This window comes from Coregonus clupeaformis, unplaced genomic scaffold, assembly GCF_020615455.1.
Source record: "Coregonus clupeaformis isolate EN_2021a unplaced genomic scaffold, ASM2061545v1 scaf0166, whole genome shotgun sequence".
NCBI lineage: Eukaryota > Metazoa > Chordata > Actinopteri > Salmoniformes > Salmonidae > Coregonus > Coregonus clupeaformis.
This window is the reverse complement of record NW_025533621.1, coordinates 40,756-63,834: the sequence shown is the minus strand read 5'-3', so window position 1 is coordinate 63,834 and position 23,079 is coordinate 40,756. Positions and strand designations below refer to the sequence as shown.

Below are 23,079 nucleotides of genomic sequence, written 5' to 3'. Positions count from 1 at the left end.
CCTTCTGTCTGATGAGCAACCCCCACCCCCCTTCTGGTTTGATGAGCAACCCCAACCCCCTCTGGTTTGATGAGCAACCCCCAAACACCCTCTGGTTTGATGAGCAACCCCCAACCCCCCTCTGGTTTGATGAGCAACCCCCAACACCCCTATGGTTTGATGAGCAACCCACAACCCCCCTCTGGTTTGATGAGCAACCCCCAACCCCCCTATGGTGTGATGAGCAACCCCCAACTCCCCTCTGGTTTGATGAGCAACCCCCAACCCCCTATGGTTTGATAAGCAACCCCCAACCACCCTCTGGTTTGATGAGCAACCCCCAACCCCCTTCTGTCTGATGAGCAACCCCCACCCCCTTCTGGTTTGATGAGCAACCCCCAACCCCCCTCTGGTTTGATGAGCAACCCCCAAACACCCTCTGGTTTGATGAGCAACTCCCAACCCCCCTCTGGTTTGATGAGCAACCCCCAACCCCCCTCTGGTGTGATGAGCAACCCCCAACCCCCCTCTGCTGTGATGAGCAACCCTCAACCCCCCTTTGGTTTGATGAGCAACCCCCAACCCCCCATCTGCTGTGATGCGCAACCCCCAACCCCCCTCTGGTGTGATGACCAACCCCCAAACCTTCCTCTGGTGTGATGAGCAACCCCCAACAACCCTCTGGTGTAATGAGCAACCCCCAACCCCCCTTCTGGTGTGATGAGCAACCCCCAACCACCCTCTGGTGTGATGAGCAACCCCCAACCCCCCTCTGGTGTGATGAGCAACCTCCAACCCCCAACCCCCCTCTGGTGTGATGAGCAACCCCCAACCCCCAACCACCCTCTGATGTGATGAGCAACCCCCAACCACCCTCTGGTGTGATTAGCATCCCCCAACCACCCTCTGGTTTGATGCGTAACCCCCCAAGCCCCAACCCCCCTCTGGTGTGATGAGCAACCCCCAACCACCCTCTGGTGTGATGAGCAACCCCCAACCCCCTCTGGTGTGATGAGCAACCCCCAACCCCCCTCTGGTGTGATGAATAACCCCAACCCCCTCTCTGGTGTGTTGAGCAACCCTCAACCCCCTCTGGTGTGATGAGCAACACCCAACCCCCCTCTGGTGTGATGAGCAACCCCCAACCCCCCTCTTGTGTGATGAGCAACCCCCAACCCCCTCTGGTGTTATGAGCAAACCCAACCCCTCTCTGGTGTGATGTGCAACCCCCAACCCCCCTCTGGTGTGATGAGCAACCCCCAACCCCCAACCACCCTCTGGTGTGATGAGGAACCCCCAACCCCCAAACACCCTCTGGTATGATGAGCAACCCCCAACCCGCAACCCCCCTCTGGTGTGATGAGCAACCCCCAACCCCCAACCACCCTCTGATGTGATGAGCAACCTCCAACCCCCAACAACCCTCTGGTATGATGAGCAAACCCCAACCACCCTCTGGTGTGATGAGCAACCCCCAACCACCCTCTGGTGTGATGAGCATCCCTCAACCGCCCTCTGGTTTGATGAGCAACCCCCCAACCCCCAATCCCCCTCTGGTGTGATGAGCATCCCCCAACCGCCCTCTGGTGTGATGAGCAACCTCCCAAACTCCCTCTGGTGTGATGAGCAACCCCCAACACCCAAACACCCTCTGGTGTGATGAGCAACCCCCAACCCCCTCTGGTTTGATGAGCAACCCCAAACCCCTCTGGTTTGATGAGCAACCCCAACCCCCTCTGGTTTGATGAGCAACCCCCAACCTCCCTCTGGTTTGATGAGCAACCCCCAACCTCCCTATGGTTTGATGAGCAACCCCCAACTCCCCTCTGGTTTGATGAGAAACCCCCAAACCCCCTCTGGTTTGATGAGCAACCCCCAACCCCCCTCTGGTTTGATGAGCAACCCCCAACCCCCCTATGGTGTGATAAGCAACCCCCAACCACCCTCTGGTTTGATGAGCAACCCCCAACCCCCTTCTGTCTGATGAGCAACCCCCACCCCCCTTCTGGTTTGATGAGCAACCCCCAACCCCTCTGGTTTGATGAGCAACCCCCAAACACCCTCTGGTTTGATGAGCAACTCCCAACCCCCCTCTGGTTTGATGAGCAACCCCCAACCCCTCTGGTGTGATGAGCAACCCCCAAACCCCCTCTGCTGTGATGAGCAACCCTCAACCCCCCTTTGGTTTGATGAGCAACCCCCAACCCCCCATCTGCTGTGATGCGCAACCCCCAACCCCCCTCTGGTGTGATGACCAACCCCCAAACCTTCCTCTGGTGTGATGAGCAACCCCCAACAACCCTCTGGTGTAATGAGCAACCCCCAACCCCCTTCTGGTGTGATGAGCAACCCCCAACCACCCTCTGGTGTGATGAGCAACCCCCAACCCCCCTCTGGTTTGATGAGCAACCCCCAAACCCCCTCTGGTTTGATGAGCAACCCCCAAACCCCCTCTGGTTTGATGAGCAACCCCAAACCCCCTCTGGTTTGATGAGCAACCCCCAACCCCCCTCTGGTTTGATGAGCAACCCCCAACCTCCCTCTGGTTTGATGAGCAACCCCCAACCTCCCTATGGTTTGATGAGCAACCCCCAACTCCCCTCTGGTTTGATGAGAAACCCCCAAACCCCCTCTGGTTTGATGAGCAACCCCCAACCCCCTCTGGTTTGATGAGCAACCCCCAACCTCCCTCTGGTTTGATGAGCAACCCCCAACCCCCCTCTGGTTTGATGAGCAACCCCCAACCTCCTTATGGTTTGATGAGCAACCCCCAACCCCCCTCTGGTTTGATGAGCAACCCCCAACTCCCCTCTGGTTTGATGAGCAACCCCCAACACCCCTATGGTTTGATGAGCAACCCACAACCCCCCTCTGGTTTGATGAGCAACCCCCAACCCCCTATGGTGTGATGAGCAACCCCCAACTCCCCTCTGGTTTGATGAGCAACCCCCCAACCCCCCTATGGTTTGATAAGCAACCCCCAACCACCCTCTGGTTTGATGAGCAACCCCCAACCCCCTTCTGTCTGATGAGCAACCCCCACCCCCTTCTGGTTTGATGAGCAACCCCAACCCCCTCTGGTTTGATGAGCAACCCCCAAACACCCTCTGGTTTGATGAGCAACTCCCAACCCCCTCTGGTTTGATGAGCAACCCCCAACCCCCCTCTGGTGTGATGAGCAACCCCCAACCCCCTCTGCTGTGATGAGCAACCCTCAACCCCCTCTGGTTTGATGAGCAACCCCCAACCCCCCATCTGCTGTGATGCGCAACCCCCAACCCCCCTCTGGTGTGATGACCAACCCCCAAACCTTCCTCTGGTGTGATGAGCAACCCCCAACAACCCTCTGGTTGTAATGAGCAACCCCCAACCCCCTTCTGGTTTGATGAGCAACCCCCAACCACCCTCTGGTGTGATGAGCAACCCCCAACCCCCCTCTGGTGTGATGAGCAACCTCCAACCCCCAACCCCCTCTGGTGTGATGAGCAACCCCCAACCCCCAACCACCCTCTGATGTGATGAGCAACCCCCAACCACCCTCTGGTGTGATTAGCATCCCCCAACCACCCTCTGGTTTGATGCGAACCCCCAAGCCCCAACCCCCCTCTGGTTGATGAGCAACCCCCAACCCCCCTCTGGTGTGATGAGCAACCCCCAACCCCCTCTGGTGTGATGAGTAACCCCAACCCCCTCTCTGGTGTGTTGAGCAACCCTCAACCCCCCTCTGGTGTGATGAGCAACACCCAACCCCCCTCTGGTGTGATGAGCAACCCCCAACCCCCCTCTTGTGTGATGAGCAACCCCCAACCCCCCTCTGGTGTTATGAGCAAACCCAACCCCTCTCTGGTGTGATGTGCAACCCCCAACCCCCCTCTGGTGTGATGAGCAACCCCCAACCCCCAACCACCCTCTGGTGTGATGAGGAACCCCCTAACCCCCAACCACCCTCTGGTATGATGAGCAACCCCCAACCCGCAACCCCCTCTGGTGTGATGAGCAACCCCCAACCCCCAACCACCCTCTGATGTGATGAGCAACCTCCAACCCCAACAACCCTCTGGTATGATGAGCAAACCCCCAACCACCCTCTGGTGTGATGAGCAACCCCCCAACCACCCTCTGGTGTGATGAGCATCCCCCAACCGCCCTCTGGTGTGATGAGCAACCCCCAACCCCCAACCACCCTCTGGTGTGATGAGCAACCCCCAACCGCCCCCTCTGGTGTGATGAGCAACCCCCCAAACCCCTCTGGTGTGATGAGCAACCCCCAACACCCAAACACCCTCCTGGTGTGATGAGCAAACCCCAACCCCCCTCTGGTGTGATGAGCAACCCCCAACCCACCCTCTGGTGTGATGAGCATCCCTCAACACCCTCCTCTGGTTTGATGAGCAACCCCCCAACCCCCAATCCCCCTCTGGTGTGATGAGCATCCCCCAACCGCCCTCTGGTGTGATGAGCAACCTCCCAAACTCCCTCTGGTGTGATGAGCAACCCCCAACACCCAAACACCCTCTGGTGTGATGAGCAACCCCCAACCCCCTCTGGTGTGATGAGCAACCCCCAACCCCCTCTGGTGTGATGAGCAACCCCCAACACCCCTATGGTTTGATGAGCAACCCCCAACCCCCCTCTGGTTTGATGAGCAACCCCCAAACCCCCTCTGGTTTGATGAGCAACCCCCAACCCCCCTCTGGTTGGATGAGCAACCCCCAAACCCCCTCTGTTTGATGAGCAACCCCCAACTCCCCTCTGGTTTGATGAGCAACCCCCAAACCCCCTCTGGTTTGATGAGCAACCCCCAAACCCCCTCTGGTTTGATGAGCAACCCCCAAACCCCCTCTGGTTTGATGAGCAACCCCCAACACCCCTATGGTTTGATGAGCAACCCACAACCCCCCTCTGGTTTGATGAGCAACCCCCAACCCCCCTATGGTGTGATGAGCAACCCCCAACTCCCCTCTGGTTTGATGAGCAACCCCCAAACCCCCTATGGTTTGATAAGCAACCCCCAACCACCCTCTGGTTTGATGAGCAACCCCCAACCCCCTTCTGTCTGATGAGCAACCCCCACCCCCCTTCTGGTTTGATGAGCAACCCCCAACCCCCCTCTGGTTTGATGAGCAACCCCCAAACACCCTCTGGTTTGATGAGCAACTCCCAACCCCCCTCTGGTTTGATGAGCAACCCCCAACCCCCTCTGGTGTGATGAGCAACCCCCAACCCCCTCTGCTGTGATGAGCAACCCTCAACCCCCCTTTGGTTTGATGAGCAACCCCCAACCCCCCATCTGCTGTGATGCGCAACCCCCAACCCCCCTCTGGTGTGATGACCAACCCCCAAATCTTCCTCTGGTGTGATGAGCAACCCCCAACCCCCCTCTGGTTTGATGAGCAACCCCCAACCTCCCTATGGTTTGATGAGCAACCCCCAACCCCCCTTCTGGTGTGATGAGCAACCCCCAATCACCATCTGGTGTGATGAGCAATCCCCAACCGCCCTCTGGTTTGATGAGCAACCCCCAACCCCCCTCTGTTGTGATGAGCAACCCCCAACCCCCCTCTGGTTTGATGAGCAACCCCAAAACACCCTCTGATTTGATGAGCAACTCCCAACCCCCCTCTGGTTTGATGAGCAACCCCCAACCCCCCTCTGGTGTGATGACCAACCCCCAACCCCCCTCTGGTGTGATGAGCAAATCCCAACAACCCTCTGGTGTAATGAGCAACCCCCAGCCCCCCTCTGGTGTGATGAGAAACCCCCAACCACCCTCTGGTTTGATGAGCAACCCCCAACCCCCTTCTGGTGTGATGAGCAACCCCCAACCACCCTCTGGTGTGATGAGCAACCCCCAACCCCCTCTGGTGTGATGATCAACCTCCAACCCCCAACCCCCTCTGGTGTGATGAGCAACCCCCAACCCCCAACCACCCTCTGGTGTGATGAGCAACCCCCAACCACCCTCTGGTGTGATTAGCATCCCCCAACCACCCTCTGGTTTGATGCGCAACCCCCAACCCCAACCCCCTCTGGTGTGATGAGCAACCCCCAACCACCCTCTGGTGTGATGAGCAACCCCCAACCCCCCTCTGGTGTGATGAGCAACCCCCAACCCCCCTCTGGTGTGATGAATAACCCCAACCCCCTCTCTGGTGTGTTTAGCAACCCTCAACCCCCCTCTGGTGTTATGAGCAACCCCCAACCCCTCTCTGGTGTGATGTGCAACCCCCAACCCCCCTCTGGTGTGATGAGCAACCCCCAACCCCCAACCACCCTCTGGTGTGATGAGCAACCCCCAACCACCCTCTGGTGTGATTAGCATCCCCCAACCACCCTCTGGTTTGATGCGCAACCCCCCAACCCCCAACCCCCCTCTGGTGTGATGAGCAACCCCCAACCACCCTCTGGTGTGATGAGCAACCCCCAACCCCCCTCTGGTGTGATGAGCAACCCCCAACCCCCCTCTGGTGTGATGAATAACCCCAACCCCCTCTGGTGTGTTTAGCAACCCCAACCCCTCTGGTGTGATGAGCAACCCCCAACCCCCTCTGGTGTGATGTGCAACCCCCAACCCCCCTCTGGTGTGATGAGCAACCCCAACCCCCAACCACCCTCTGGTGTGATGAGCCCCAACCCCCAACCACCCTCTGGTATGATGAGCAACCCCCCAACCCCAACCCCCTCTGGTGTGATGAGCAACCCCCAACCCCCCTCTGGTGATGATGAGCAACCCCCAACCCACCCTCTGGTGTGATGAGCAACCCCAACCCTCTGGTGTGATAAGCCCCCAACCCCCTCTGGTGTGATGAGCAACCCCCCAACCCCCCTCCGGTGTGATGAGCAACCCCCAACCCTCAACCACCCTCTGGTGTGACGATCAACCCCCAACCACCCTCTGGTTTGATGAGCAACCCTCAACCACCATTAATTGTTAAGCATCTTATAGCTACAGCATCTTACAGCTATTTGGAATTGCATTAAATATATTTACACTGGCATATACTATCTATTCATCATTTAAACTTTTTCACTGATTTTCTCTCCCACCACCACCACAACCTCTACCTCCTTTACCTTTATGTCATGTTAGCTCTGGAGTTAAGGGACTTGTAAGAAATCTTGTCTGTCTGTCAGTGGTGTTCTGCTGTTGGTCTGGATTCATAAAGCGCATTCGTTCTGCAAAGGGGTTGCAATCACTCTGGATGTCTCAGGAGTTCTGGGCTGCGGGTCCGTGGCATTTCACGTTCTTCTTAACCAGAGAGACGTCACTACTATGGCTGTGATGTTAGACTTCTCACCCAGAGAGAGTGTGTTGAGTTGTGATGTTCTATACACTGGAGAGGTGCTGTAAGCTACCCAACCTATAACTGAAACGCTTGTTTCTAAACAATGTTGCTCCAGAGCCTGATCATGTCATTTTGCTCCAGAGCCAGACCAGGGGCGAATTTGTGGTGTAAATATTGGGGGGATGCATTTCTAATGCATCTCTTAGGGCTATATGGAGGGCTATAGGGAGGGCTATATGGAGGGCTGTAGGGAGGGCTGTAGGGAGGGCTGTAGGGAGGGCTGTAGGGAGGGCTGTAGGGAGGGCTGTAGGGAGGGCTGTAGGGAGGGGTATAGGGAGGGCTGTAGGGAGGGCTATAGGGAGGGCTATAGGGAGGGGTATAGGGAGGGGTATATGGAGGGCTATAGGGAGGGCTGTAGGGAGGGCTATAGGGAGGGCTGTAGGGAGGGCTGTAGGGGAGGCTATAGGGAGGGCTGTAGGGAGGGCTATAGGGAGGGCTATAGGGAGGGCTATAGGGAGGGCTATAGGGAGGGCTGTAGGGAGGGCTATAGGGAGGGCTATATGGAGGGCTGTAGGGAGGGCTGTAGGGGAGGCTATAGGGAGGGCTATAGGGAGGGCTATAGGGAGGGCTATAGGGAGGGCTATAGGGAGGGCTGTAGGGGAGGCTATAGGGAGGGCTGTAGGGAGGGCTATAGGGAGGGCTATAGGGAGGGCTGTAGGGAGGGCTGTAGGGGAGGCTATAGGGAGGGCTGTAGGGAGGGCTATAGGGAGGGCTGTAGGGGGGGCTATAGGGAGGGGTAAATGGAGGGCTGTAGGGAGGGCTATAGGGAGGGCTATATGGAGGGCTGTAGGGGAGGCTATAGGGAGGGCTATAGGGAGGGCTATAGGGAGGGCTGTAGGGAGGGCTATAGGGAGGGCTATATGGAGGGCTGTAGGGAGGGCTGTAGGGGAGGCTATAGGGAGGGCTGTAGGGGAGGCTATAGGGAGGGCTATGGAGGGCTATATGGAGGGCTGTAGGGAGGGCTGTAGGGGGGGCTATAGGGAGGGCTGTAGGGAGGGCTGTAGGGAGGGCTGTAGGGAGGGCTATATGGAGGGCTATAGGGAGGGCTGTAGGGAGGGCTGTAGGGGAGGCTATAGGGAGGGCTGTAGGGGAGGGCTGTAGGGAGGGCTATAGGGGAGGGCTATAGGGGAGGGCTGTAGGGAGGGCTATATGGAGGGCTATATGGAGGGCTGTAGGGAGGGCTGTAGGGGAGGCTATAGGGAGGGCTGTAGGGAGGGCTGTAGGGAGGGCTATAGGGAGGGCTATAGGGGAGGGCTGTAGGGAGGGCTATATGGAGGGCTGTAGGGAGGGCTATAGGGAGGGCTATAGGGAGGGCTATAGGGAGGGCTGTAGGGGAGGCTATAGGGAGGGCTGTAGGGAGGGCTATAGGGAGGGCTATAGGGAGGGCTATAGGGAGGGCTATAGGGAGGGCTGTAGGGAGGGCTATATGGAGGGCTGTAGGGGAGGGCTGTAGGGGAGGCTATAGGGAGGGCTGTAGGGAGGGCTATAGGGAGGGCTGTAGGGGGGGCTATAGGGAGGGGTAAATGGAGGGCTGTAGGGAGGGCTATAGGGAGGGCTATATGGAGGGCTGTAGGGGAGGCTATAGGGAGGGCTATAGGGAGGGCTATAGGGAGGGCTATAGGGAGGGCTGTAGGGAGGGCTATAGGGAGGGCTATATGGAGGGCTGTAGGGAGGGCTGTAGGGGAGGCTATAGGGAGGGCTGTAGGGGAGGCTATAGGGAGGGCTATATGGAGGGCTATATGGAGGGCTGTAGGGAGGGCTGTAGGGGAGGCTATAGGGAGGGCTGTAGGGGAGGGCTGTAGGGAGGGGCTATATGGAGGGCTATAGGGAGGGCTGTAGGGGAGGGCTGTAGGGGAGGCTATAGGGAGGGCTGTAGGGGAGGGCTGTAGGGAGGGCTATAGGGAGGGCTATAGGGAGGGCTGTAGGGAGGGCTATATGGAGGGCTATAGGGAGGGCTGTAGGGAGGGCTGTAGGGGAGGCTATAGGGAGGGCTGTAGGGAGGGCTGTAGGGAGGGCTATAGGGAGGGCTGTAGGGAGGGCTGTAGGGAGGGCTATATGGAGGGCTGTAGGGAGGGCTATAGGGAGGGGTATATGGAGGGCTGTAGGGAGGGCTGTAGGGAGGGCTATAGGGAGGGCTGTAGGGAGGGCTATAGGGAGGGCTGTAGGGAGGGCTATAGGGGAGGCTATAGGGAGGGCTGTAGGGAGGGCTATAGGGAGGGCTATATGGAGGGCTGTAGGGAGGGCTATAGGGAGGGCTATAGGGAGGGCTATATGGAGGGCTGTAGGGAGGGCTTATGGAGGGCTGTAGGGGAGGCTATAGGGGAGGGCTGTAGGGAGGGGTATTGGAGGGCTATATGGAGGGCTGTAGGGAGGGCTATAGGGAGGGCTATATGGAGGGCTGTAGGGAGGGCTATAGGGAGGGCTATATGGAGGGCTGTAGGGAGGGCTGTAGGGGAGGCTATAGGGAGGGCTGTAGGGAGGGCTGTAGGGAGGGCTATAGGGAGGGCTATAGGGAGGGCTGTAGGGAGGGCTATATGGAGGGCTGTAGGGAGGGCTGTAGGGAGGGCTATAGGGAGGGCTGTAGGGGAGGGCTATAGGGAGGGCTATAGGGAGGGCTGTAGGGAGGGCTATTGGAGGGCTGTAGGGAGGGCTATAGGGAGGGCTATAGGGAGGGCTATAGGGAGGGCTGTAGTGAGGGCTGTAGGGGAGGCTATAGGGAGGGCTGTAGGGAGGGCTATAGGGAGGGCTATAGGGAGGGCTATAGGGAGGGCTATAGGGAGGGCTGTAGGGAGGGCTATATGGAGGGCTGTAGGGAGGGCTGTAGGGGAGGCTATAGGGAGGGCTGTAGGGAGGGCTATAGGGAGGGCTGTAGGGGGGGCTATAGGGAGGGGTAAATGGAGGGCTGTAGGGAGGGCTATATGGAGGGCTGTAGGGGAGGCTATAGGGAGGGCTATAGGGAGGGCTATAGGGAGGGCTATAGGGAGGGCTGTAGGGAGGGCTATAGGGAGGGCTATATGGAGGGCTGTAGGGAGGGCTGTAGGGGAGGCTATAGGGAGGGCTGTAGGGGAGGCTATAGGGAGGGCTATATGGAGGGCTATATGGAGGGCTGTAGGGAGGGCTGTAGGGGAGGCTATAGGGAGGGCTGTAGGGAGGGCTGTAGGGAGGGCTGTAGGGGAGGGCTATATGGAGGGCTATAGGGAGGGCTGTAGGGAGGGCTGTAGGGGAGGCTATAGGGAGGGCTGTAGGGAGGGCTGTAGGGAGGGCTATAGGGAGGGCTATAGGGAGGGCTGTAGGGGAGGGCTATATGGAGGGCTATATGGAGGGCTGTAGGGGAGGGCTGTAGGGGAGGCTATAGGGAGGGCTGTAGGGAGGGCTGTAGGGAGGGCTATAGGGAGGGCTATAGGGAGGGCTGTAGGGAGGGGCTATATGGAGGGCTGTAGGGAGGGCTATAGGGAGGGGTATATGGAGGGCTGTAGGGAGGGCTATAGGGAGGGCTATAGGGAGGGCTGTAGGGAGGGCTATAGGGAGGGCTATATGGAGGGCTATAGGGGAGGCTATAGGGAGGGCTGTAGGGAGGGCTGTAGGGGAGGGCTATAGGGAGGGCTATAGGGAGGGCTATAGGGAGGGCTATATGGAGGGCTGTAGGGAGGGCTATATGGAGGGCTGTAGGGGAGGCTATAGGGAGGGCTGTAGGGGAGGGGTATATGGAGGGCTATGGGAGGGCTGTAGGGAGGGCTAGGGAGGGCTATGGAGGGCTGTAGGGAGGGCTATAGGGAGGGCTATAGGGAGGGCTGTAGGGAGGGCTATAGGGAGGGCTGTAGGGAGGGCTATAGGGAGGGCTATAGGGAGGGCTATATGGAGGGCTGTAGGGAGGGCTATAGGGAGGGCTATATGGAGGGCTGTAGGGGAGGCTATAGGGAGGGCTGTAGGGAGGGGTATATGGAGGGCTATATGGAGGGCTGTAGGGAGGGCTATAGGGAGGGCTATAGGAGGGCTGTAGGGAGGGCTATAGGGAGGGCTATATGGAGGGCTGTAGGGAGGGCTATAGGGAGGGCTATATGGAGGGCTGTAGGGGAGGCTATAGGGAGGGCTGTAGGGAGGGGTATATGGAGGGCTATATGGAGGGCTGTAGGGAGGGCTATAGGGAAGGGTATATGGAGGGCTGTAGGGAGGGCTATAGGGAGGGCTATATGGAGGGCTGTAGGGAGGGCTATAGGGAGGGCTGTAGGGAGGGGTATATGGAGGGCTGTAGGGAGGGGTAAATGGAGGGCTGTAGGGAGGGCTGTAGGGAGGGGTATATGGAGGGCTGTAGGGAGGGCTATAGGGAGGGGTAAATGGAGGGCTGTAGGGAGGGCTGTAGGGAGGGGTATATGGAGGGCTGTAGGGAGGGCTGTAGGGAGGGGTATATGGAGGGCTATAGGGAGGGCTGTAGGGAGGGCTATAGGGAGGGCTATAGGGAGGGGTATATGGAGGGCTGTAGGGAGGGGTATATGGAGGGCTATAGGGAGGGCTGTAGGGAGGGGTATATGGAGGGCTGTAGGGAGGGCTATAGGGAGGGGTAAATGGAGGGCTGTAGGGAAGGTTACATGGAGGGCTGTAGGGAGGGGTATATGGAGGGATATAGGGAGGGGTATAGGGAGGGCTGTAGGGAAGGTTACATGGAGGGCTGTAGGGAGGGGTATATGGAGGGATATAGGGAGGGGTATAGGGAGGGCTGTAGGGAAGGTTACATGGAGGGCTGTAGGGAGGGGTATATGGAGGGATATAGGGAGGGGTATAGGGAGGGCTGTAGGGAGGGGTATAGGGAGGGCTGGAGGGCTATAGGAGGGGTATATGGAGGGCTTTAGGGAGTGCTATTTTGAAAACACAGTCTTGAATGATGGGGGAAATTGTTTTTGCCAAAATAGACACGTAATTATAATTTTTCATGAACAATAACTGGTAAAGTTGCATAGTTTTAGAAAGTTCTGGAACTCACTTTTCTGGTAAGAATTGTTATGAATTTCTGAGGTGTACTGAGGACATATACAAATATTATGAAAATATGATAAATCATATTATTTATTTCTTATTCAACAAAAATGGGGCAAAAGGGCTTGAAATGATTTAAATGCTTTCTAAATATCAAATCAATAAAATTATTTAGACTTTGCTATGAAACTCGAAATTGAGCTCAGGTGCATCCTGTTTCCATTGATCATCCTTGAGATATTTCTACAACAAAGATGAACAGAGTAAAGTACAGCAAGATCCTTGATGAAAACCTGCTCAGGACCTCAGACTGGGGCGAAGGTTCACCTTCCAAATGAATTTATTTGCAAATTATGGTGGAAAATAGGTATTTGGTCAATAACAAAAGTTTCTCAATACTTTGTTATATACCCTTTGTTGGCAATGACACAGGTCAAACGTTTTCTGTAAGTCTTCACAACGTTTTCACACACTGTTGCTGGTATTTTGGCCCATTCCTCCATGCAGATCTCCTCTAGAGCAGTGATGTTTTGGGGCTGTCGCTGGGCAACACGGACTTTCAACTCCTTCCAAAGATTTTCTATGGGGTTGAGATCTGGAGACTGGCTAGGCCACTCCAGGACCTTGAAATGCTTCGTACGAAGCCACTCCTTCATTGCCCGGCCGGTGTGTTTGGGATCATTGTCATGCTGAAAGACCCAACCACGTTTCATCTTCAATGCCCTTGCTGATGGAAGGAGGTTTTCACTCAAAATCTCACGATACATGGCCCTATTCATTCTTTCCTTTACACGGATCAGTCGTCCTGGTCCCTTTGCAGAAAAACAGCCCCAAAGCATGATGTTTCCACCCCCATGCTTCACAGTAGGTATGGTGTTCTTTGGATGCAACTCAGCATTCTTTGTCCTCCAAACACGACGAGTTGAGTTTTTACCAAAAAGTTCTATTTTGGTTTCATCTGACCATATGACATTCTCCCAATCCTCTTCTGGATCATCCAAATGCACTCTAGCAAACTTCAGATGGGCCTGGACATGTACTGGCTTAAGCAGGGGGACACGTCTGGCACTGCAGGATTTGAGTCCCTGGAGGCGTAGTGTGTTACTGATGGTAGGCTTTGTTACTTTGGTCCCAGCTCTCTGCAGGTCATTCACTAGGTCCCCCCGTGTGGTTCTGGGATTTTTGCTCACCGTTCTTGTGATCATTTTGACCCCACAGGGTGAGATCTTGCGTGGAGCCCCAGATCGAGGGAGATTATCAGTGGTCTTGTATGTCTTCCATTTCCTAATAATTGCTCCCACAGTTGATTTCTTCAAACCAAGCTGCTTACCTATTGCAGATTCAGTCTTCCCAGCCTGGTGCAGGTCTACAATTTTGTTTCTGGTTTCCTTTGACAGCTCTTTGGTCTTGGCCATAGTGGAGTTTGGAGTGTGACTGTTTGAGGTTGTGGACAGGTGTCTTTTATACTGATAACAAGTTCAAACAGGTGCCATTAATACAGGTAACGAGTGGAGGACAGAGGAGCCTCTTAAAGAAGAAGTTACAGGTCTGTGAGAGCCAGAAATCTTGCTTGTTTGTAGGTGACAATACTTATTTTCCACCATAATTTGCAAATAAATTCATTAAAAATCCTACAATGTGATTTTCTGGATTTTTCTTTCTCAATTTGTCTGTCATAGTTGACGTGTACCTATGATGAAAATTACAGGCCTCTCTCATCTTTTTAAGTGGGAGAACTTGCACAATTGGTGGCTGACTAAATATTTTTTTCCCCACTGTATCAGACACTGCATTTGAGGAACAACGGGAAAGTAATTTATTTTATTTTATTTTATTTTCACCTTTATTTAACCAGGTAAGCCAGTTGAGAACAAGTTCTCATTTACAACTGCGACCTGGCCAAGATAAAGCAAAGCAGTGCGATAAAAACAACAACACAGAGTTACATATGGGGTAAAACAAAACATAAAGTCAAAAATACAACAGAAAATATATATATACAGTGTGTGCAAATGTAGCAAGTTATGGAGGTAAGGCAATAAATAGGCTATAGTGCAAAATAATTACAATTAGTATTAACACTGGAATGATAGATGTGCAAGAGATGATGTGCAAATAGAGATACTGGGGTGCAAATGAGCAAAATAAATAACAATGCTTATGCTTTGAAAGTTGATAAACTTGTAATCTCATTTTTGAGAAAATGGCCTTTGAATGTTTTGGTACCTACTGGAGAGCTCTTCTTTGTCTCCACCCATTCAGCATAGTTCACACCCTCTTAAGCTTTAGCCACACCCATCTCATTTCGCTCTTGGAGCGTTCAGAGCGCACACTGGACGCTCTGGCCAATGAGCAGGGTTGATCCGAGCATTCTGACCTCACAACTGCAGTCAAGCACCCAAGCTAACTGGCTAACATTGGCTCGCTTGCTAGCTACTTCCAGACACAAATGAGAGAACACCCCACTGACCAATTTACTCGCCCTATCAAAGCTGGTTAGGCTGTTTTTATGTTATACAGAGCGTTGGTGACTGTAACTGTGCTGCTGGCAACAATTTAAATATGCTTTTTTGCTGACGTTTACTGACACCGGCCATATTCAACGGTGTTGAGCGTTCGTAAATTCATCAGTTATTCTGCTCTCTAGCATACTCAGACTGAATTTACGAACGCACCCGAAATGGTTACTTGCATAGTGGAGTCTTTTGTTAAGACATGTAGCTATCTAGCTAGGTAAACAATTAACCATAATGTCACGATCGTCGGGAACAGAGGACCAAGGCGCAGCGTTGCAGGCAAACATACTCTTTAATTAGAGACACGATCAAAACAACAAACGATACGTGACAGTTCACGGTCTAACCTAAACAGACTTGAAACAAGATCCCACAAACACAAATGGGAAACCGACAGTTTAAATATGGCTCCCAATCAGAGACAACCAACGACAGCTGACACTCGTTGCCTCTGATTGGGAGCCACTCAGGCCAACATAGAAATACACATACTAAATAAACAAATGAAATGCACACCCTGGCTCAACATACAAGTGTCCCCAGAGCCAGGGCGTGACAGTACCCCCCCCTAAAGGCGTGGACTCCGACCGCACCCACCAAACACCACAGGGAGGGACCGGGTGGGCACTCCGCTTAGGCGGCGGATCCGGCTCCGGGCCTGATCCCCGCTCCCTCTCCAACCCCCCAAAGTACCCCTGGTCCGGTCTGGCCCCGCTGGCCGGAGCTGGACTGCACACTGGTGGAGCGGATTGCTCTAGCTCCGGCGTGAAGCATCTGACCGGTGCCGGACCAGCCACCGGTGGAACAGGCACGGGCCGTGCCGGACTGACGACGCACACCACTGGCTTGGTGTGGGGAGCAGGAGCGGACCGCGCCGGGCTGACAAACGCACCACTGACTTGGTGCGGAGAGCAGGGGCGGGCCGGACCGGGCTGACGAAGCGCACCACTGACTTGGTGCGGGGAGCAGGAACGGCCGTGCCGGGCTGACGGCGCACCACTGACTTGGTGCAGGGAGCAGGAACGGGCCGAGCTGGGCTGGCGAAACGCACCACTGACTTGGTGCGGGGAGCAGGACTGGGCCGGACCGGGTGACGAAACGCACCACTGACTTGGTGCGGGGAGCAGGAGCGGGCCGGACCGGGCTGACGGGCGCACCACTGACTTGGTGCGGGGAGCAGGAACGGGCCGAGCTGGGCTGACGAAAACGCACCACTGACTTGGTGCGGGGAGCAGGAATGGGCCGGACCGGGCTGACGACGCGCACCACTGACTTGGTGCGGGGAGCAGGAGCGGGCCGGACCGGGCTGACGAGCGCACCACTGACTGGGTGCGGGGAGCAGGAACGGACCCGTGCCGGGCTGTGACGGCGCACCACTGACTTGGTGCGAGTGGCAGGAACAGGCCGGACCGTACTGGGAACACACACCACTGGCCCTACGTGGGGATCAGGAACAGGCCGGACCGGACTGGCAACACACGCCAGTACCTCTCGCCGTGCCTCTACATCCTCCTTCCCCCTGGTGACCAGTGACTCCCGTAACCTGGCGGTCTCCTGCTGCCCCGTCGTCCACGGCGTTAGCCCCCCCCCTAAAAAATTTATGGGCTTGTCTCTCCCCCGTGCTCATGGCCTCCATCCCTCTTGCCAGACTCTCACTCATCTCCTCCCAGGTCCATCCTCTCTCCTCGTCACGCTGCTTGATCCAGTCGAGGTGGGATCTTCTGTCACGATCGTCGGGAACAGAGGACCAAGGCGCAGCGTTGCAGGCAAACATACTCTTTAATTAGAGACACGATCAAAACAACAAACGATACGTGACAGTTCACGGTCTAACCTAAACAGACTTGAAACAAGATCCCACAAACACAAATGGGAAACCGACAGTTTAAATATGGCTCCCAATCAGAGACAACCAACGACAGCTGACACTCGTTGCCTCTGATTGGGAGCCACTCAGGCCAACATAGAAATACACATACTAAATAAACAAATGAAATGCACACCCTGGCTCAACATACAAGTGTCCCCAGAGCCAGGGCGTGACACATAATCCCAACTCATGACTTTACTACCCTGCATGAATCTGCAGGTAGCTAACCAACCAGGTTCAATGTTAGCTAGCTAATATTAGGCTATAACTAGCAAAGCAAATGTCTCTGAGATACGAATAATAAGATCATACACGTAAAGTTAGCTAGCGAGCCAGCCAGCTGACGTTAGCTAGCTAGCTAACAGTACACTTTAACTTGAAATGAAAACGACTTTCTGTCAAAATTAGAAACATGTAATATCTGAAAATGTAGCTATCTAGACTCTCTTACCCGTATACATCATGGATGGACGTGTCTGCCTCACGGATGCCATGGTTGCCCTTAGTTTGAAGATGTTTTCTCCATCTCCTTAGCTATCATACTCTAATGCCACTGATTTCAAAACTCGGTCCTCCAGAAAGTGGAGAGCAACACTTATGCAGTTTAACTACGCGATACATTTAAAAAAAAAGCCGCATTAGACAGGATTACCTACACATACTGACCAGCTCAAATAGACAGAAGCGTGCTATATGGCAGACCAATCTGAACTCTTCTCTCGGCATGTCCAGCCCACTCATTATCTCAGCCAATCATGGCTAGCGGGAAGTTTGCTGTCTTTTTTTGTGGCTAAACCAACTAGGCTCGTAATTGAACAATTGTATTCATATTTACAGATGGCATACAAGTTTGTTATTAAGGCACACGAAGTTCACATGTTCCAGAAGGTGTGAACTTTCTGAAAAACGCGTTTAGAAAACGCATTTTGATTATTATTTTTTGTTTACGTTCAAATGGCTCTCCTGTGGAGTAGTGACCCGCGACATACTCCTAGTTTCCTGAAACGAGTCACATTTGGTAAAGCCAATTTGACATTTTGCTCAGTACATTGTTTTCACTGAGGAAATTTACAAGTCTGCTGTTATTGATAATGCAGAGAATTTTCCCAAGGTTGCTGTTGACACATATCCCACGGTAGTTATCTTTCTCCACATTTGTGGATTGGGGTTATCAGTCCTTGGTTCCAAATATTGGGGAAGAAGCCAGAGCTGAGGAGGATGATAAAGAGTTTAAGAATAGCCAATTGGAATTTGTGGTCTGTATATTTTATCATTTCATGTAGGATACCATCAACACCACAGGCCTTTTTGGGTTGGAGGGTTTGTATTTTGTCCTGTAGTTCATTCAATGTAATTGGAGAATCCAGTGGGTTCTGGTAGTTTTTAACAGCTGACTCTAAGATTTGTAATTGATCATGTACAGTACCAGTCAAAAGTTTGGACACACCTATGCATTCAAGGGTTTTTCTTTATTTTTACTATTTTCTACATTGTAGAATAATAGTGAAGACATCAAAACTATGAAATAACACATATGGAATCATGTAGTAACCAAAAAAGTGTTAAACAAATCAAAATATTTGTTATATTTGAGATTCCTCAAATAGCCACCCTTTGCCTTGATGACAGCTTTGCACAGTGTTGGCATTCTCTCAACCAGCTTCACCTGTTGTCACGTTGTATAAGGATTTGAAGACAGGCGCAGGAATACGCAATAGGGGTTTTATTTTCTCCACAAGGTACGTCATGAATAACGACGGGAACAAAGCCCAAAACAGACACGTGTGTATATATATAACTCAGGGATGTAACCCAAACAAAAGAGAGAGGTGTAAACCTCTAAACAATACACAGGACGAGACCCGTAAAAACAAGAGCACAATACACGGTACTCACAAGACCAATGGACATGGGACAATATATAATATAATATGGACTTGGTCTTCTACCAAATGGGGCTATCTTCTGTAGACCCACCCCTACCTTGTCACAACACAACTGATTGGCTGAAACGCATTAAGAAGGAAATAAATTCCACAAATTAACTTTTAAGAAGGCACACCTGTTAATTGAAATGCATTCCAGGTGACTACCTCATGATGCTGGTTGAGAGAATGCCAAGAGTGTGCAAAGCTGTCATCAAGGCAAAGGGTGGCTATTTGAAGAATCTGAAATATAAAATATATTTTGATTTGTTTAACACTTTTTTGGATACTACATGATTCCATATGTGTTATTTCATAGTTTTGATATCTTCTCTATTATTCTACAATGTAAAAAATAGTAAAAATAAAGAAAAACCCTTGAATGAGTAGGTGTGTCCAAACTTTTGACTGGTAGTGTATATGTTTTTGCTGTTTTGTTTTTTGTTATAGAGAAAAAAAGATTGGAGAAGTGGTTTATCCACACATCTCCGTTTTGGATAGATAGCTCTTCGTGTTGTTTGTTTAGTGTGTTCCAATTTTCCCAGAAGTGGTTAGAGTCTATGGATTCTTCAATTACATTGAGCTGATTTCTGACGTGCTGTTCCTTCTTTTTCCATGGTGTATTTCTGTATTGTTTTAGTGATTCACCATAGTGAAGGCGTAGGCTCAGGTTATCTGGGTCTCTATGTTTTTGGTTGGATAGGTTTCTCAATTTCTTTCTTAGGTTTTTGCATTCTTCATCAAACCATTTGTCATTGTTGTTAATTTTCTTAGGCTGTCTGCTTGAAATTTTTAGATTTGATAGAGAAGCTGAAAGGTCAAATATACTGTTTAGGCTTTCTACTGCCAAGTTTACACCTTCACTATTACAGTGAAATGTTTTGTCCAGGAAGTTGTCTAAAAGGGATGGAATTTGTTGTTGCCTAATAGTTTTTTGGTAGGTTTCTACACTACTTTCCTTCCATCTCTCTCTCAATTCAATTCAAAGGGCTTTATTGGCATGGGGAAACATATGTTTACATTGCCAAAGCAAGTTAAATGGATAAACAAAAGTGAAATAAACAATAAAAAGTATCTCTCTCTCTCTGGGTGTGTGTGTGTGTGTGTGTGTGTGTGTGTGTGTGTGTACTTCCGCACTCATGTGTGTTTGCTCTAGAGTAAGCCTTGCCCCTCCCCCTGGGCTGTCAGCCACACCCCTTCCTCACACACACACACACAGAGAAACCGAGGGAACGAAATGGAGAGGGAGAAAGAGAGGAACCTGGTGTTACATCTGGCCATAGTGGGCTTACCCTGCAGCCAGGGGTGTGGCCTACAGAGCTGGTGATACAGCTTGAAGCTAGGTTAAGTCAGCTGCCTCACCGTACAGGGCTGAGGGTTTGGAAGATAAGGTGCTGCTGCTACTGCTGGGTTGAGGACTGGCTGGTTTCAGTGAAGGGCACAGAGCTAAAACGGTAAGGGATGACCCAGTTTTTACTCTGGCTTGACTGGAATGGAGAGGAAGAGAGAGAGAGAGAGAGAGGTGGAGGTTGGTTGGTTCTGGGGCTGTCCTAGTCAGAAAGGTTCATCTTGGCTGACATAGACGGTGGAAGGAGAGAGGAGAGGTTAGTGAAGGAGCTGGGAGCTGAGGAGGTTAATGTGAAGTGAAGGGGTTGGGAGCTGAGGAGGTTAATGTGAAGTGAAGGGGTTGGGAGCTGAGGAGGTTAATGTGAAGGGGTTAGGAGCTGGGAGCTGAGGAGGTTAATGTGAAGTGAAGGGGTTGGGAGCTGAAGAGGTTAATGTGAAGTGAAGGAGTTGGGAGCTGAGGAGGTTAATGTGAAGGGGTTGGGAGCTGAGGCTCACAGTTCTAGTGGTTGAGAGTTGGTTTGTGGTTGGTTTGAGACGTAGGCAGGAATGCGATCACACCCTAACTCTACAAGTTGATAACTGTTTGACTACTGTGTATAACACAATGTTGTGTAATAAAGGAGTAGCTTCTGCTTCTGTAATCTCTGTAGGGAATGTCTCCCTTTCTCCTTATCCTCCAACCTTCTAGGATGCGTTTCTGTTTTCTCCTTATACGGTGCATAAATACTGAAGACGCTATAGTCATTTCTTCAGTGGAGCACTTGTTAGTTATGGTGACTGTTTGAGTCAAGTCCTGAACTTGATTATACAAATATTTTGTTTAAGTAGTGGTTGTTATCAGGCTTGGGTGGCTCCAGATTTTTACTGTCGGCTCCAGAAACTTTGTGTTAGGAAAACATTCATTTGAACAGGTCATGAAGCCAACACATACATACAATACTGTAGCCTACCATGAAATACTGTAGCCTACCATGAAATACTATAGCCTACCATGAAATACTATAGGCTACCATGAAATACTGTAGCCTACCATGAAATACTGTAGCCTACCATGAAATACTATAGTCCCATGAAATACAGTAGCCTACCATGAAATACTGTAGCCTACCATGAAATACTCTAGCCTACCATGAAATACTATAGTCTACCATGAAATACTGTAGCCTACCATGAAATACTATAGCCTACCATGAAATACTATAGGCTACCATGAAATACTGTAGCCTACCATGAAATACTGTAGCCTACCATGAAATACTATAGTCCCATGAAATACTGTAGCCTACCATGAAATACTGTAGCCTACCATGAAATACTGTAGCCTACCATGAAATACTGTAGCCTACCATGAAATACTCTAGCCTACCATGAAATACTATAGTCTACCATGAAATACTGTAGCCTACCATGAAATACTATAGCCTACCATGAAATACTATAGTCTACCATGAAATACTGTAGCCTACCATGAAATACTGTAGCCTACCATGAAATACAGTAGCCTACCATGAAATACTGTAGGCTACCATGAAATACTGTAGCCTACCATGAAATACTGTAGCCTACCATGAAATACTCTAGCCTACCATGAAATACTATAGTCTACCATGAAATACTGTAGCCTACCATGAAATACTCTAGCCTACCATGAAATACTATAGCCTACCATGAAATACAGTAGCCTACCATGAAATACTGTAGCCTACCATGAAATACTATAGTCCCATGAAATACTGTAGCCTACCATGAAATACTGTAGCCTGCCATGAAATACTGTAGCCTACCATTAAATATTGTAGCCTACCATGAAATACTGTAGCCTACCATGAAATACTATAGCCTACCATGAAATACTGTAGCCTACCATGAAATACTATAGTCTACCATGAAATACTGTAGCCTACCATGAAATACTGTAGCCTACCATTAAATATTGTAGCCTACCATGAAATACTGTAGCCTACCATGAAATACTGTAGCCTGCCATGAAATACTATAGTCTACCATGAAATACTTTAGCCCCATGAAATACTGTAGCCTACCATGAAATACTGTAGCCTGCCATGAAATACTGTAGCCTACCATTAAATATTGTAGCCTGCCATGAAATACTATAGTCTACCATGAAATACTGTAGCCTACCATGAAATACTGTAGCCTACCATGAAATACTATAGTCTACCATGAAATACTGTAGCCTACCATGAAATACTGTAGCCTACCATGAAATACTATAGTCCCATGAAATACTGTAGCCTACCATGAAATACTCTAGCCTACCATGAAATACTGTAGCCTACCTCTCTCTTTGTCTCTCTCTCTCACCCTAACCCTCACTCTCTCTCTTACTCTCTCTCTCTCTCTCTCTCTCTCTCTCTCTCTCTCTCTCTCTCGCTCTCTCTCTCTCTCGCTCTCTCTCTCTCTCGCTCTCTCACACTCGCTCTTTCTTAGTACAGTAAAGGTTTAATGACTGCTTGTGGCTCATCTCTCAGAGAAGAGGAGACCGAGAAGAGCTTGTCTGTGACCCATTTGAACCGCTGATACAAATGGCACCCTATTCCCTACATAGTACAGTACTTCTGACCAGGGGCTCTGGTTCTAACGGCACCCTGTTCCCTACATAGTACACTACTTCTGACCAGGGGCTCTGGTTCTAACGGCACCCTGTTCCCTACATAGTACACTACTTCTGACCAGGGGCTCTGGTTCTAACGGCACCCTGTTCCCTACATAGTACACTACTTCTGACCAGGGGCTCTGGTTCTAATGGCACCCTGTTCCCTACATAGTACACTACTTCTGACCAGGGGCTCTGGTTCTAACGGCACCCTGTTCCCTACATAGTACACTACTTCTGACCAGGGGGCTCTGGTTCTAACGGCACCCTGTTCCCTACATAGTACACTACTTCTGACCAGGGGCTCTGGTTCTAACGGCACCCTGTTCCCTACATAGTACACTACTTCTGACCAGGGGGCTCTGGTTCTAACGGCACCCTGTTCCCTACATAGTACACTACTTCTGACCAGGGGCTCTGGTTCTAACGGCACCCTGTTCCCTACATAGTGCACTACTTCTGACCAGGGGCTCTGGTTCTAACGGCACCCTGTTCCCTACATAGTACA

The 23,079-nt window shown here is 51.8% G+C and overlaps 2 protein-coding genes across 3 annotated transcripts in view; both read left to right on the top strand.

The window, feature by feature from the left end:
- The window catches only part of LOC121581837 (ras-related protein Rab-27B), a 101,497-nt gene that overhangs the window by 38,604 nt on the left and 39,814 nt on the right, over window positions 1-23,079 (top strand). The window contains exon 1 of one of the 2 annotated variants that reach the window (XM_041897199.2): window positions 19,899-20,061. The exons of the other annotated variant lie outside the window; for it this stretch is intronic. The gene's annotated coding sequence lies outside the window, so the exon portion shown is untranslated. Of the gene's footprint in view, window positions 1-19,898; window positions 20,062-23,079 lie in introns of those variants that run through there. 2 annotated transcript variants of the gene reach the window in all.
- LOC123483949 (vegetative cell wall protein gp1-like) lies at window positions 1,198-4,503 on the top strand. The gene is made up of 6 exons (XM_045213883.1): window positions 1,198-1,296; window positions 1,448-1,633; window positions 3,533-3,646; window positions 3,777-3,966; window positions 4,081-4,230; window positions 4,340-4,503. Exons 1-6 carry the CDS (start codon window positions 1,198-1,200, stop codon window positions 4,501-4,503), a joined length of 903 nt encoding a protein of 300 aa, XP_045069818.1.

What these genes read in the sequence shown, in the direction of transcription:
- LOC123483949 (XM_045213883.1), top strand. Translation starts at nt 1,198, where the DNA reads ATGTGCAACCCCCAACCCCCCTCTGGTGTGATGAGCAACCCCCAACCC. An exon ending in CAACACCCAAACACCCTCTG is followed by an intron (nt 1,634 to 3,532) that starts GTGTGATGAGCA and finishes TGGTGTGATTAG; the next exon opens with CATCCCCCAACCACCCTCTG. An exon ending in CAACCCCCCAAACCCCTCTG is followed by an intron (nt 4,231 to 4,339) that starts GTGTGATGAGCA and finishes TGGTGTGATGAG; the next exon opens with CATCCCTCAACACCCTCCTC.